The 14,004-nt window shown below is 52.3% G+C and overlaps 3 protein-coding genes across 6 annotated transcripts in view; 1 reads left to right on the top strand and 2 right to left on the bottom strand.

Moving 5' to 3' along the window:
- Nucleotides 1–516, bottom strand: part of TCEB3 (transcription elongation factor B (SIII), polypeptide 3 (110kDa, elongin A)) — a 14,163-nt gene extending 13,647 nt beyond the window's left edge. The window contains exons 1-2 of the mRNA XM_010576339.1: nucleotides 459–516; nucleotides 107–140 (exon numbers count right to left, since the gene is read on the bottom strand). Of these exons, the coding sequence (XP_010574641.1) occupies nucleotides 107–140; nucleotides 459–516 (92 nt within the window). The remainder of the gene's footprint in view (nucleotides 1–106; nucleotides 141–458) is intronic.
- Nucleotides 16–8,422, top strand: LOC104837155 (kelch-like protein 31). 4 transcript variants are annotated; one of them, XM_010576078.1, is made up of 4 exons: nucleotides 16–149; nucleotides 637–688; nucleotides 3,528–4,736; nucleotides 6,179–8,422. In XM_010576078.1, the coding sequence occupies exons 3-4, from the start codon at nucleotides 3,550–3,552 to the stop codon at nucleotides 6,909–6,911; spliced, it is 1,920 nt and encodes a 639-aa protein (XP_010574380.1). In that variant the 5' UTR covers nucleotides 16–149; nucleotides 637–688; nucleotides 3,528–3,549; the 3' UTR covers nucleotides 6,912–8,422. The 4 variants fall into 4 exon arrangements, with proteins under 4 accessions (XP_010574380.1, XP_010574382.1, XP_010574383.1 ...); XM_010576080.1 differs by having other exon boundaries at nucleotides 16–156; XM_010576081.1 differs by lacking the exon at nucleotides 637–688.
- A 1,354-nt stretch (nucleotides 8,423–9,776) lies between these two features.
- On the bottom strand, nucleotides 9,777–13,396 carry RPL11 (ribosomal protein L11). The gene is made up of 6 exons (XM_010576083.1): nucleotides 13,352–13,396; nucleotides 12,811–12,961; nucleotides 12,269–12,375; nucleotides 11,765–11,896; nucleotides 10,856–10,966; nucleotides 9,777–9,853 (listed from the first exon to the last, which is right to left on the bottom strand). Exons 1-6 carry the CDS (start codon nucleotides 13,355–13,357, stop codon nucleotides 9,824–9,826), a joined length of 537 nt encoding a protein of 178 aa, XP_010574385.1. The 5' UTR covers nucleotides 13,358–13,396; the 3' UTR covers nucleotides 9,777–9,823.
- Nucleotides 13,397–14,004: the final 608 nt, after the last annotated feature.

The raw sequence follows: 14,004 nt of genomic DNA, 5'->3' as shown, positions 1-14,004 counted from the left end.
GCGCGAACGCGCCCCCGCCTTGGCCGCCCCTCTCTGGGGCAGTGGTGCCACGTCCGGCCCTACCGCGGTCAGGACAGTCTCTCCTGACGCAAACGTCGCTTCCTACCTATTCCCGTTGTCTCCCAACGGCTCCACCACGGCTGTTGGGAGTAGAAAGTAGGAGTTTAGATTCGTTCGTGGCCAAAGGCAAATTGAGCAGGGCCACAGCTGCCCAGGCCGGGGGCTCGGAGCTGCCGTCCCCTCCGCTCGCTCAGGAGAGCAGGGAAGGCATCAGCAAGGCCATGTCCCCCATGTCATCCCCAAATGTCCTGATGAACCCCTCCATGGTGGAGCCAGGCCTTTGCCTGCCTCCTCGTTGCCTCAGCCTTGGCAGTGGCCAGGTAATCATGCTTGGCCTTTGGTTTACTGCCTTCTCCTGGTGCTGGCTGCAACGATGCCCTTGGCTGGAGCAGCGCTACCTGAATCCAGCCCTTTCCATGTCTCTTGGGACTCGGCTGAGGGCGTCTGTCCTCGCATCACCCCAAAAGCCTGCTGTAAATGTAGAAGTGATAAGAGCAGTCAGCTGGCTGGGAGGGGAGAGGAGGGAGGAGGATGTCGTGTGGGGAAAGTTGAGGGTCTCTGTCTCTCAACCTGCAGAGCCCTGTGCTGGTCAGAGCTTCCCCTTGGACTAACCGGTCTTAACAGCAAGGTAAGGAGCAGACCCAGCCTATAGACAAGTCATGGAGAATCAGAGCTCGCCTAGCAGGATTTGCAGAGACCTTGCGTGGGGCACGGGAACTGCTGAATAATGGAAATAATGGCATGGGGAAAGACTTTGTTGTTTTCTAAAATGGGGCTGGAGGAATTATTGGCAGCAAAATAGTGCCCACAGCTGCAGTGTCCAGGTAGTTTCCCAGGCCAGCTCAGTGTTTGCTGGCAGTCAGACCCTGCTTGAACTCAGGGCTGTGGGCACCGGCAGGTAAAGGAGAGGGATTCTGTCTGTTTGCTTAGATATTAAAATGAGCCTGCTGTAACTTCCTGAAGACACAGTATCACCCAGCATAGGTCCTGCTTTGCTGTTAGCTCAGTAATACGGTGCAGGGCTGAGATTAGCAGCACTGAAAGGATGTGAGGACAACCACTGTCTTTTAAGAGAAGTTTAAACAGCTAGAAAAAAGCCCTGTCTTCCCTCCTTCCTGTCTGGGCCCTTTGAAATCTCTTCATACCAGCTCCCTAGATTAATCCAGCAGCCAGGATTAATCTGCAGGAAAAATATCCCTTTCAAGTCACTACAGTGGTATTTCAATCAGAAGCAGCAATGATGTCCCATTTTAAATTAACTGCAGGTAGTAAAGGTCGCTCTGCCCTCCTGCAGCCAGACACTGGAATAACATGAACACGTGCTTCAAACCGGAGTCTGTCAAAGGTGCCCAAAGGGGACAGGCAGGATTCCATGGACATCAATATGAGCCCAAAACTTCTCATGGCTCCGCTGTACTTGTATGAAGTGTAATGCAGTTAGAAGACCTCTGTTTTATCCCCGAACAACTTCCCCCCTTGACTCTGAGTGGGGTGGACAGGGCGATGGAAAGCCAGCTGCATTGCTGGGCTTTCCAGAAGGAATTAAGAAGGCTTTCGGAGATCAGCTAGCCCAACTGTGATGCTGGGCTTCACACCAGGCACACAAGAGCTGCTGAACACTGGTGTCACCTCTCAAAAATGGGGTCTGGAGCCCCTGAAAGGGGGGTGAGCAGTTATATGGACAGAAACAGTAGTTTGCTGCAGACACTGTGCTTGTTTCTGTAACAAAAGGTCAAAATCCAGGCCGTCTGGGGAGCAGAAGGGATCAGGCAGATCCTCAGCACAGCCCAGTGGGAGCTGACACCCAGGTCACTTATTTCACAAGGCCAAACCCTCCTGCCCCAGCAGGTTGCAGACCTCGACCTGGCACCCGTCCTGCCGGGACAGGTCTCAGCATGGGGGCAGCAGAATGGCCACCTTCCTGCAAGACAAGTCTTGCTTCTCTTTGGCTTTGTTAGCAGCAAGGATGTTTGTGCAGTGTCATATCTCAAAGAGATACAGGTTTGAGGGATCTGGATAGAAGGCCTGGAAAAATGATATTTTATATTTATTTAAGCAATATTTAACCTGTATTTTCACTTCAAATCCAGCTGAAAAGCTGAAACTGCAAATTTTCTTGGGAAATTGATAGTCTGAACAAAATGTGTGTTTGGAAATATCAAAGTGGTGTTGCTCTAAAAGGATAAATTCCAGTTCCTTTTCCCAATCCTGAGCTGGGTGTCAGAAACCATTTCATATTCAAACACACAGAGAGAGCAGCATTTGCATCCCAGTTTCAGAAGGACTGATGCCTACTCCAGGATATGACACTGTGATAGATAAGCTCTCAGTCGTGTAAATTGGGGTAGCCCCATGAAACGCCACAATACCAGGGATGGCTCAAGTGCCTGGGACTTTGCTCCTGAATCCCCTTGGCTTCTGTGTCATCCCTGCTCGCTCTGCTCAACCCAGCCAGCTGTGCTTGGCTGCACTGGCACTGCTGCTCTCCCCCTCAGACTCAGCCCTGAATCCTCTTTCCTTCTTGGCGGGGACTTTTACTAAACTTTTCCCTTCTCTGTGTTTTTGCTGAAGTCTCATAATGCCCCCCTTCTTTGCCTGGTGCTAAATACGAGCTGATTACTCAGTTCCAAGAAACCTGATCTTTATGGCCAAGCATAATAAACAGTACCCAGACATGTGAGACAGCGCAGCAACAGCTATTTCTGGCCAGTAGATTTGTTCCCTCATATATTGGCTGCTCCAAGCTCCCTCAGAGGAGCTGAGGTCACTGCTGAGTTTCAGACTGGAGTTTCAAACTGGAATTTGGGAACATTCAAAAGCTGGATTTTTGTTGTTGTTGTTTCCTCTTTCACCTGCACTCTGAACTGGTCACTCCAAAGGGCAGCTGGCCCCACTGGTTACCCAGCAGTGCCTCACCGTGCCCAAGGGGTTGAGAGGGAAATGCACACCCTTTTCTATGCGGTCCTGCAGTGCTGGGACTCATCTCACCTCACTGTTGTGTGGAAACCTCTGTCAGAGCTGCTTGGACTTGATTCATCCCATCTGGCACGCGCTTGAGTCAGGCAAAACACACCCTGCGATTGCCATCTCGCTCTGCCTGGAGTCTGTGTCACCCCAGACAGCGGAGCTGTCAGCGGGGCCAAGCACAGCCCCACACCACAGGAACGAGTGGGTGCTCCCAGTTTCCCAAAGCAACCACCCAAAATCCCCAGTCCTTTTTTAACACAGCGAAGGTGCTGGTACTGGCTGAGAGTTGAGGATCCCCTCTCACAGTCATGGCCCTTGATGCCTTTCACGTGGCTCTGAGGTATACAGGGCTTGGGAGGCAGTTTCCGTCCTTCCCTTGGTCTGACCCAAAGAGTGTATGAGTCAGTGGGAGTCTTTCCTTTGCTTAACTGAATGTCTTAAAGAGCAGAAGAATACCCGTACCCCTGCTACAAGGATCCTCACCTCTCCTTTCTCACCAGGTCCTGTTCCGATTCTGCCAGGATGGCACCCAAAAAGAAAACCAAGAAGCCCAAGGTGGATAAAGAGGATGCATCCATCACCCCTGTGATGGTGGAAGATGCTTTGCTAGATGTCGAACACCTCAGTCACTTGAATGGTTTGTTCGACAGCGGCTCCAACGGCTTCCACTGCACGGCCACGGAGCTTGAAGCGTCCGACCATGGAGCCAGCCTTCTGGAGGGGATGAATCAGATGCGCCAGAAGCGGTTCCTCTGTGATCTCACCATTGCCACCAAAACAAAGTCCTTCGACGTGCATAAACTCGTCCTGGCTTCCTGCAGCGAGTACTTCCACCGCCTGCTGCAGAGAGACCCTCAGCTGCACCGGGTGGAGCTCCACGACGTCTCCCCACTGGGCCTGACCACCATCATCACCTACGCCTACACGGGGAAGCTGAGCCTCTCGCTGTACACCATCGGCAGCACCATCGCTGCGGCCACTCAGCTGCAGGTGCCAGCACTGCTGAACATGTGTGGTGACTTCCTCGTTCGGGAGATGGCCGTGGAGAACTGCGTGTACATCGCCAACATCTCAGCCACCTACGGCCTCAACCAGGTGAAAGATGCCACGCGGAAGTTCATCCGGGAAAACTTCCTGGAGTTCTCCAAGACTGACCAGTTCATGAAACTCCCCTTCGATCAGATCAATGAGCTGCTGATGGATGATGGCCTGCAGATACCCAGTGAGGTTGCAGCCTTCCAGATCGCTGTCAAGTGGCTGGAGTTTGACCCAAAACGGGTCCGATATGCTGCTGACCTCCTGAGCAACATTCGATTCGGCACAATCTCAGCTCCAGACTTGGTCAACCATGTGCAACCTGTGCCACGCATGATGCAAGACCCTCAGTGCCACAAGCTCCTCGTGGATGCTATGAATTACCACCTGCTCCCCCACCAGCAAAACAGCCTTCAGTCACGGAGAACCAGGATTCGGGGAGGCCAGAGGGTGCTCGTCACAGTTGGGGGTCGTCCAGCTTTGACCGAGAAGGCTCTTAGCAGGGAGATCAGCTACAGGGACACAGAGGGAAACTGGAACAAGCTGACAGAGATGCCAGCAAAAAGTTTTAACCAGTGTGTGGTTGTGATGGATGGATTCATCTACATTGCGGGTGGTGAAGACCAAAATGATGCCAGGAACCAGGCCAAGCATGCCGTCAGCAGCCTGAGCAGGTAAGACAGGCTTCACCTGGCCACACAGACCCTGGGGAGGGGTTCAGAGCTGTGCTGTGTTTGCCTGTGCCCCAGCATCCCCCATGGGGTGAGGGATGAGCACGTCAGAAAGTTTCCTCTGCTATCAGTAACGAGGAGGTAGGTCTGGCCCCTGAGATAATGCTGCCAGGGAGGGACAAATGCAGCGAGGCGCAGCACAGGGTGCTGGTCTGTGAGACCCAAGACCTGGAAACCACTTCCAAGCATTTGGTCTGCGTGACCCTGGCCTGGGCTTCCCCTGGGGACTTTGGGGCCTGGGCTGTGCTGCCCACGTCCTCCAGCAGCACACAGCACCGGTGCAGGATGAGGGCAAGGCAGGGCCTCTTCAAAGCTGTGAGGCTCCTAGAGAAATGGGAGCCCTTATTATTTAGCATTTTGTTAGTCTGGGGAGTTCCCCTTTTCGCTTGGTGGCTATTCCTCCAGCCAGTGCCAGCCTCGACCCGGTCTCTGGTTTGCCTGGATTCATTTTAAGGTAGATTTACTGTCTGTAGGATTCCTGTTGCCCTTCAGGCTTTCTTCTCTCCACCTCCATTTCTCTTTTTGTTATTTAAATAACAAGGTTTGTTTCCTAAATCCCCATAAACCTGTCAATGGATTGCCAAGGGATTACTGTTCAAAGAAAGGAGGAGTAACCATGGCAACCTGACAAGCAGTATTTTGTTTGCAACCTAAACCTGAACTTCCTAGCGGCTCTGCCCACAGCTTGGCTCAGCCACTTGAGGCTCCACATGCAACACCGTGGGCACTGCTCGAGGCCAGCCCTTCACGGCCCCTGATCACCACCCCTTGGTTAGCAGCCATCACTGGTCTCTTTCTGCTGCATGGAGTGAGGTTTCAGGGACCCACTGGCAGGTCTCCTTTCTATTTCTGGCCAGTAGCTTATCCACCTTTTCCAGCCTGGCCTTAGTCCCCGGGGCATCGCTCTGGGGCCACAGCCATTTCAGTTCCCTCTGCCACCTCGTGGGCACACAAGGAGCTGGCTTCTTATCAAGTGCCTGGCTTTGGCCTGGCAGGGTGGGCAGAGAAGGCCTGTCCCTTGGTCCTCTTCTACCTGCCAAGACCCAACAGAGGGGACAGTAACAGTGCTTGGGGACACCTCAGATGAGTAGCACTCACCATTTCCACACCAGGCCGGAGCTTGTGGTGGCAGGAGCAATGCTGGGGCCATCCCAAGGGTTAGAGCGGCAACAACCCCAGCAGTCACAGGCAGGATCCAGTCCTGTGCAGTGCCATCGTCTCCATCTGTACTGCCTGCCCAAATGCTTTTTTACTGCTGGAGAAGACAGAGAGGCTCTTTCAGAGCACAAGTTGTCTCCTCCAAAGGCAGATATTTGGCAGGGCCCTCTTCTCCCCACAGCTCTGATGCTAGTCCTGGACAGACAGATCTGCCCTTCGTCCCCCAGGTACGATCCACGCTTCAACACCTGGCTGCACCTGGCCAGCATGCAGCACAGGAGGACACACTTCAGCCTGAGTGCCTGCAATGGGCTCCTCTACGCTGTTGGAGGGCGCAATGCTGAGGGCGTGTTGGCATCTGTCGAGTGCTATGTCCCCACCACCAACAGCTGGCAGAGCAAGGCAAGCCTGGAGACACACCGCTGCTGCCATGCCACCACCGTCATTGACGGCAAGCTCCTGGTCACAGGCGGCTACATCAGCCATGCCTATTCCCGCACCGTGTGCTGCTACGAGCCCAGCACCGACACCTGGAGGGAGCAGGCAAGGCTCAGCACCCCCCGGGGCTGGCACTGTGCAGCCACTGTGGCCGACCGAGCGTATGTGCTGGGTGGGAGCCAGCTGGGTCCCCAAGGTGAGCGGGTGGACGTGATGCCCGTGGAGTGTTACAGCCCACTCACAGGGCAGTGGAGTTACATGGCACCCCTGCCCACGGGGGTCAGCACAGCCGGGGTGGCTCTGCTGGAGGGGCGCTTGTGCCTGGTGGGTGGCTGGAACGAGACTGGGAAGAAGTATCAGAAATGCGTGCAGTGCTACAACCCTGACCTCAACGAGTGGACCGAGGATGAGGACCTCCCCGAGGCCACCGTGGGTGTCTCGTGCTGCACTATCATCCTCCCACGCTCCCCGAGCTCCAGGTCCCGGGCTAGCTCTGTGGCCTCAGCAGCAGCCAGCACGTAAAGAGCCCTGAGTGCCACATGGCTTATGCCAGCAGCTAGGGAAGGAGATTGAGCTCAGGAGTGTGGAGTAGCTGGATGGGGAGGCACGCTGATGTTTGGAGTCACTGCAAAGTCTCATACATTCTTGTTCCATCATGGCAAGTTTTGGGCTCCAGGAAAGTGTCTTCTGAGCTGCCTGCATCTTCATCCCACAGCTTAAGCAGGGACTGCTCAAGCGGGGGGCAGACATGGAAGCAAGCAGGACAGAACAGCTTTTCTCCTCAGCCTGCAGCACTGTATCGCAGCATGGATTGGAAAAAAATGGAAAAAAAAGAAGAAAAACAAACTAGAATAATGCAGGAGAAATTGTACTGTAGGAATAGTATCACGAGACACCTTCAAAACAACAGTAGTATTGATATTAGGTACAAGAAAATGACAGATCTAGAACAGACCCTGTTCTCATGTAGCATTTGTTCAATGGAAGGACACTTAATATTTACTCATTGAAGCTAGATGCCTTCAGACCAGGAATAAAGTGAATCTTGATAGCAAGGAAGAGAACTATTGGAGCAACTCACTAAGATCTGTTACTCTTCCAAGTGCCGTGCTCTGGCTCAAGCAGAGGGAATCAGGGAAGTGCCTGAGGATGCTATGAAACTCCAGATTTGAGAGGCAAATGGTGCCCTGAAAATAAGTATCAGCTGGAGCAGAATCCCTTCACATCTAAACCAGGAGCTCTCGCAGATATATTCCTAGTCAGGTCCTGTTACTTGTACCATCAAGCTGACAGCTTGATTTTGAACTCAATCAGTGCTTCCCCATAACTGGAAAAGCAGAGTCTGACCTGTAAAAGAAGTGATTAGGAAACTTGAGTTTCCAGGGGCAAGCAGTTGCTCAGTGCCTGGGGACCCTCCCTGTCACTGCGTCTGAGACAGTTACCAGTCTTCATTAAAACCCTAGCTGCCCTTTCAGAGTGCACAGGGGCTGCAGACCCTGCCTTACAGTGCTGCAGAGCAGACTCAGGCTCTTGGGCTGAGTACATCAGGACAAACCACACCACAGCACTCCGAACCCTGCCCCGGCAGGTCTGAGATACAGTCCCAGAGCAGTGATAACCTGTGAAGAGCAGGAGGTAAGAGAGTGGTGGTTATTTCCTGGTCTCAAACCCATGGTCATGACAAAACATTGCACAACAGTCATGTGCTAAGGCCAGCATCTTCTGATAACAGGTCCTGTTACTGGAGCACATTTACATGTGATCCTAGACAGGCTCGTCACCTTTGTCTCAGGCCAAGACAACTACACACTGCTGAGCATCCAGGCAAATGCTCCTGGTTTTGTTCTGGTCTTTTTTGCACAACACAGTGAAATTGCATCCAGGAAGCCCCTGAGCCCCTCAAGGGAACCTCAACATGCCATGAAGATGCAAAGACAAGAGCTTCAGCAAAGCAGGCTGGTTTGCACTGCCTTTCGTAACTTGCCAAAACTGAGCAACTTGTAGAAGCTACAGTTCACATAAAGGTCTTGATCTTTCTCTTGAGAATTCTCTTTCTCAATTAAGAGTTCACATTGAGAATAAAGCTATACAGAGGCAGAACATAATTCCTGTTCAAATTCTACTCTCCTCTGTGCATTTTAGCATGCACAGCACACACTGCCCTGTGCATTTTGGAGTGGGTTCCATCCTGAACAGCACTAGCAACCTCCCCTGGTTTACAACTCCAAACAGGCTTGACAAGGGAACAATCTAGTCTTTGAGACAACACTGCTTGATCACTGGTGCCAACGCATGCAGATCTGGATGGAAGCGAGTTTGTTCCTTCATTTTTTTAATTATATTTTTTTATTGTAAGATGCAGGAGAGGACTGAACACTGGGCACAGAGGCAAGGGTGTTGCTGAACTCCACTTGTGTGAGCTGTATTGTCCTGCAGGGAATTTTCTCTTTGAACAATAAAGGCCATTCCTTTGCAGGGGAAAGCTGTCTGGCTGTGTAATTAAAGCAGTATAAGTTCACACTTCTGAAGTATTTTAACAAACAAGTCAAGATTCATCCCCTACATTCCAAGCACATCCAGTAATTGCTTCAGGATTTCTACAGAACATCGAGAGCACCACCATCTCTGGGGTAGAAACAACTCTACCAGCTGCAGGTACAGGCACTCGAGGTCTCTCACACTACCCACAGAAGCAGCACGGATCAGGGGTTTCTGCTGGCTGATCTCAGCCCTCTCTTGTGGCATCAGGCTTGAATCTTGGCTCGGAAGCATCGCCAGTCCCCTGGCACCACCAGCACCACAGGCCTTGCCCATCCCCTCAGCCCCTTCCAACCAGTCCTGTCATGCTTGCTTAGACAACCCTCAGCTACATCTTGGCTTTATGGCTCTGCTTTATTAAGAGGATGCGTGTGCCATTTCCTTTGGCTTCCCATTGAACTTGCACTCCCAATAGTTCCTAGAGCAACCAAGTTTCTTCTGCTAATTCAGAATCCCTCATTCATTAAAGAGCAGGCTGCTGTTAAGACTGTAGGTCAGTCTGTGGAGGATCAGAACCGGCACACTGACTTACTTTGTTCCCCTCAGGGATTTAACCCTCCAGAAATTCTGCTCTACTACTCCATTGGCCAAAAAGCATTTTTTTTTTTTTTCCTTCTTTCTACACCCACCTGCAGACTCTAGTAAAAGCTCTATATATTATTTGTGCAGTTGGACAGTACAGAAGTGGAGACTGTATCCATGTAAATCCAACACCTGCTCCTCAAGAACAGCATGTTCTCTTCAAGTGCACAGCATCAGTCCATGTCCTTCTGGTGCCTTTCCAGTGTGACCAACCCTTGCTCCCAGCAGCTTCTCAGGTCAGGAGCCCCCACAAAATTCACAACAGAAGTTAAAGGTTAGAAAACTTTATTTGCTTTTTTGGTAACAGGAACCGCTCATTTACCAGGAAGGATGATGCCATCATACTGTGAGACAAAAAAAAACAAAAAACAAACAAACAAACAAGAACCAAGTCAGAAAGTACCATCAGGTAAAGGTGCAGGACTGCTGTGCAGAAAACTGGGTCACCACACTCACTCCAAGCCAGGCAGACAACACTGACATGAAATACCAGTTCTCCTGTAGCTAACTGCCTTTCTACTTTGCTGCTGTGCTGCTGACTTCCAAGCAGGGCTTTGTTGAGATAAGCATTAAACTCCACTCATCAGCCCAGTGAAAGAAGCCCCATCCTTCACAGGTTGATCTGACCAGAACTACGCTTGTCTCTTTTACAGTCCCAGGATTTGGCCCTGAAAGTAACTCAGCCACAGTAAGCAGAACCAGGTGGGGGAGGGGGGGAGAAAAAAAAAAAAAATCCATTCAGCAGGAGCAGGCTGGAGCCCACCCTGTGCAGGGTATCATCGGTGCAGATCTAGGCAGAGTAGCCAGTAAAGAGCCTCCAGACAGACCGCCCACCCTTTCCACCTCCGAAAAAGTATCAGAGTCCCTATCTCTGAGCATTTCCAATCAAGCTTTTGGCAACTCCTGTTCATTATCCAGTCTGTGTCAGAGAGGGCTACGGACAGATAAACCCAAGAACTTGTTTTATTTGGATCGCTCCATCCTCCAAGTCTGGTAGCTGAGCTAGGAGCTGTGTCAGATAAACAAATCCTAACCCTGTCTCGTCACTTGTGATCCACATACACACGCCACCTCCCAAAAACTGTGGGAGACAGATTTACACAAGAGCCGATACTTCCAGCTATCCTGCAAGAGCTGCTCTTTCAGTTCAGCACACACAAAAAAGGGGTATGAACAGCACTCATCCTCAAACACAGCTTCTACTGCCCCAGACCAGTAAAAAACAGCGATTTAAGCAGTGATCAGGATCTCCTGCCCAGTGACTTGTTCCAGCCTTTCCACAGTGAAGCATTTTGCTGATACTTGCTAGGAAACTCTTGGGATACAAAAATAAAGATGGACTTTACCTTTTGCTGAAACCAGCGCATGGCTTCTTCCTTTCCAATTCTGTGCTTGGCTCCAATGTTGCCAGTCCTGCGCTTCTTGTCAGCAATGCTGAAACCAGGCCTGCCCAGCACCTGTCAGGAGAGGAGAGCCACAGCACTATTTCATTCCAGCATTTTTTTTTTTTATTTTCTTAAACTTAACAGTTTTCTAGGAGGGAAGGCTAAAATTTCCACATCAGTAACATCTTGTTGTCCGTCACACTCAAGACTGAAAGTGTTCTCTTCTACAGCCTCAATGTAAACTGAAAACTAAGTAACTTCTGAGCAGCCAGGTAAACTGACACAGACAGCTCCTAGACTGGGCGACTTAGCACATACACTGACTCAGAGAAACCAAAATGAGTATGGAAGATTCACTATTCCATACCCAGAGGCCTCAGCTCTCAAGAAAAGATACACTGAACAGCATTGCTAACGTACAGAACAGCTTCCCTCTATTTCAGAGATTTAGCACGAGGCACATCAGAATGGAACGACTCCAACACACCAGCCAGCACCACTGCTACATGACCCACCCCCAGCACCCTAAACACAGGGAGAATCTTCCAGCAGTGCAGCCCGTCTTTCAGTCCACATTCCTGAAGCTCCTGCTGCTCCTTCCTTCTCCAAACCTAGCACAGCTGTTTCAGTGTTATCCCAGGAGTACCAATAAGAGCCACAGTATTTGCTTCTGAAGAGCAAATGTGAGACATGTCATAAATCAGGGATTTTACAGCAGCCCTAGGAATCCCAGTTTAAACTTGGATTTTGTTGACATCTTTCTATCTTCCAGCACTGGGCAGCAAGTTAACGTGAGCCAGTTATTGTTCTAGGTTCCTTCTAGAGCTTTCACACAAGTCCAGTAGCTGCAAGGAAGCAAGGAATACGCACCACGTAAAAGTCCAAGCCGTAGATACCAATACTGGGATCGTATTTAATCCCCAGATCGATGTGCTCCTGGATTCCAAAGCCAAAGTTCCCAGTGTCTGAGAAGTTGTTTTTTCTCAACTCGTATTCTCGCACCTGAAACATTTGTCGTCAGTCAGTCCCATGTGTTCTGACTGCTACCAGACCCACAACTTGCTTACATGCTAAGTCTTTAATCCTATGATTTTGCTCCCACAGCCTGCTCATAAATCACAGCAGTAAAGACAGAACCTCAAGAGAAAGCAGCAACTGCACCCACTAGCTCTTAAATAAGGATGAAACAGCAACCAGAGAAATGGTGCAAACACAGCAGCCTGTGTATCAAAAGCTGCTCCCCCAACCCTTAACACCCACGACTAACGTGTAACTAGATCAGGTGTGACATTTCAAAGCACACATCTTTTCAGTTGGTACGGATTAAGTTTTGCTCTTTCACAAATCAAAGATCCAGACCAGCCAAATTCTCACCTTCAACCCCTTCTCCAGAATCTCCTCTGCTTTGGCCCCGCGAACCGTGCAATGAACAGCAATCTTCTCATTTCTCCTGATTCCAAAGGATCTTACAGTGTATCGTGCTGTAGGCAGCAATAATTACACTTAGAGGCTATTCAAAGAATTCCCACCCAGGGGATACACACCTTGCTTAAGAAAACCAACAAATTACTTTAAAGTGAAGAAAAAAAGAACCACACGTTCCCTCTTTGGGGACAAGGGCAGAGCAGCAGCCCAAGTCTGGAGGCAGAGCTGAACTGACAGAAACGACCACCAGCACCTGAATATTTAGGACCCCCAATTCTTACACCAAGGCCCACATCAGAGCAGATCTCCCCACCCACACCGGCTCTGCCAAGGAGCTTCTTCCCTGGGAGCCACACTGCCACTTCATCCTCTGCATGCTCAGGAAAGGAAGAAAAACAACCAGAAAACAAACCGCCCCTTTACCCCCCCCCGCCCCTCCCCCCCCCCCCCCCCCCCGCCTTTGGCAGCCGGCAGGAAAACCCACCCCTCACCTTTGGAGAAGACGGGGGTCTGGCCTGTCAGCTGCTCCAGCACTTTGGCCGCTCGGGTGAGCCTGTCCCCGCTCTCCCCAACGCAGATGTTGAGGCAGAGCTTGCGGATGCGCAGCTCTCGCATGGGGTTCTCCTTTTCACCTTGGTCTTGCTGTGGAAAAACGATACGGGGGCTAACGGAGGGCGTCCGGGAGACAGCCCACCGCTCGCCCCAACGGCAGGAGAAGGCTTCGCCAGGCCGCTACAGCAACCTGACACCGAGCTCTCCTCCACCCCGGGGGGGGAACGCCGGCGCCGCCGCCCCGGCTCAAGCACCGCCGCGGCGGCCCAGCCACCGGGCAGGCCGCGGCCTGTCATGGCAGCCGCTTCCCCAGGGCGGCCCACCGGCTCCTCCCTGCCCATACCGGTCCCGTAACTCTCCCCCCCAGCCTCTCCCGCTCCCGCCCGCACTGGCCGTGACCCGGCCGGGCCCCGCCGAGGGCGGATGGCAGCGGATAGAGAGGGCACAGTCCGGCCTCTACCAGCGGGCGCCGCCACTCACCGCCATGATGGGGGCGGGGAAGAGATCAACGGAGCCCCGCCGCGGGGTCTTATGGGACGGCGCGGGGCGGGCGGCAGCGCCCCCTGACGGCCGGAGGGCGGCTCTGCGCGTTGCCGTGGCAACCGCGGGCGGGCGTTGGCCCCGGGGAGGCGACGCGGCCATTTTGTCCCACAGGCCCGTGGGGACGGGGATGCGGAGAGGCCGCCGGCCCTGCTCGCTGTCACCCCGTTAGCCAGGCTGGGACCAGGGCCCGGCCTGCACCACCGTTGAGCTGCTGTCTCTGCCGTGGAGCTCACTCTCGAGAGCGCTGGGGCAGATGGTGGCGGAGAGGGCTGGGGTCCTGCCAGGAGTCCCGGTCTGCTGCTGAGGCTGAGGGGGGTGAGCCGCAGCAGTTTTGCTGGGAGATGTGGCACCAGAAGGTGTTAGAGCTTCACCGCTCCCAAGCAGCATCAAGTGTAGCTTACCCAAGCCTGGCTCCCAGAGCTTCACCCACCCCCCACACCCCTGAGTTCCCTGAATGAGACCTGGGAACGTATTTCAATTTCACTTCACTCTTTCAGGGAAGTGTTTGTGGGTTTCAGATCCTTGCCTGGGATCTAGATCCTCTTTTTGCACCACGTTGACTTAGTCTGGAGCGAGGGAGGAGTCCCAGC

The sequence above is a fragment of the Haliaeetus leucocephalus genome, unplaced genomic scaffold, assembly GCF_000737465.1.
Source record: "Haliaeetus leucocephalus isolate CR32 unplaced genomic scaffold, Haliaeetus_leucocephalus-4.0 Scaffold517, whole genome shotgun sequence".
NCBI lineage: Eukaryota > Metazoa > Chordata > Aves > Accipitriformes > Accipitridae > Haliaeetus > Haliaeetus leucocephalus.
The sequence above is the reverse complement of the archived record's forward strand: the minus strand, read 5'-3'. Positions and strand labels throughout refer to the sequence as shown.

What these genes read in the sequence shown, in the direction of transcription:
- LOC104837155 (XM_010576081.1), top strand. Translation starts at nt 3,550, where the DNA reads ATGGCACCCAAAAAGAAAACCAAGAAGCCCAAGGTGGATAAAGAGGAT. An exon ending in GCCGTCAGCAGCCTGAGCAG is followed by an intron (nt 4,737 to 6,178) that starts GTAAGACAGGCT and finishes TTCGTCCCCCAG; the next exon opens with GTACGATCCACGCTTCAACA.
- RPL11 (XM_010576083.1), bottom strand. An exon ending in GACCCCCGTCTTCTCCAAAG is followed by an intron (nt 12,376 to 12,810) that starts GTGAGGGGTGGG and finishes TGCTGCCTACAG; the next exon opens with CACGATACACTGTAAGATCC. An exon ending in TTCTGGAGAAGGGGTTGAAG is followed by an intron (nt 11,897 to 12,268) that starts GTGAGAATTTGG and finishes CAAATGTTTCAG; the next exon opens with GTGCGAGAATACGAGTTGAG.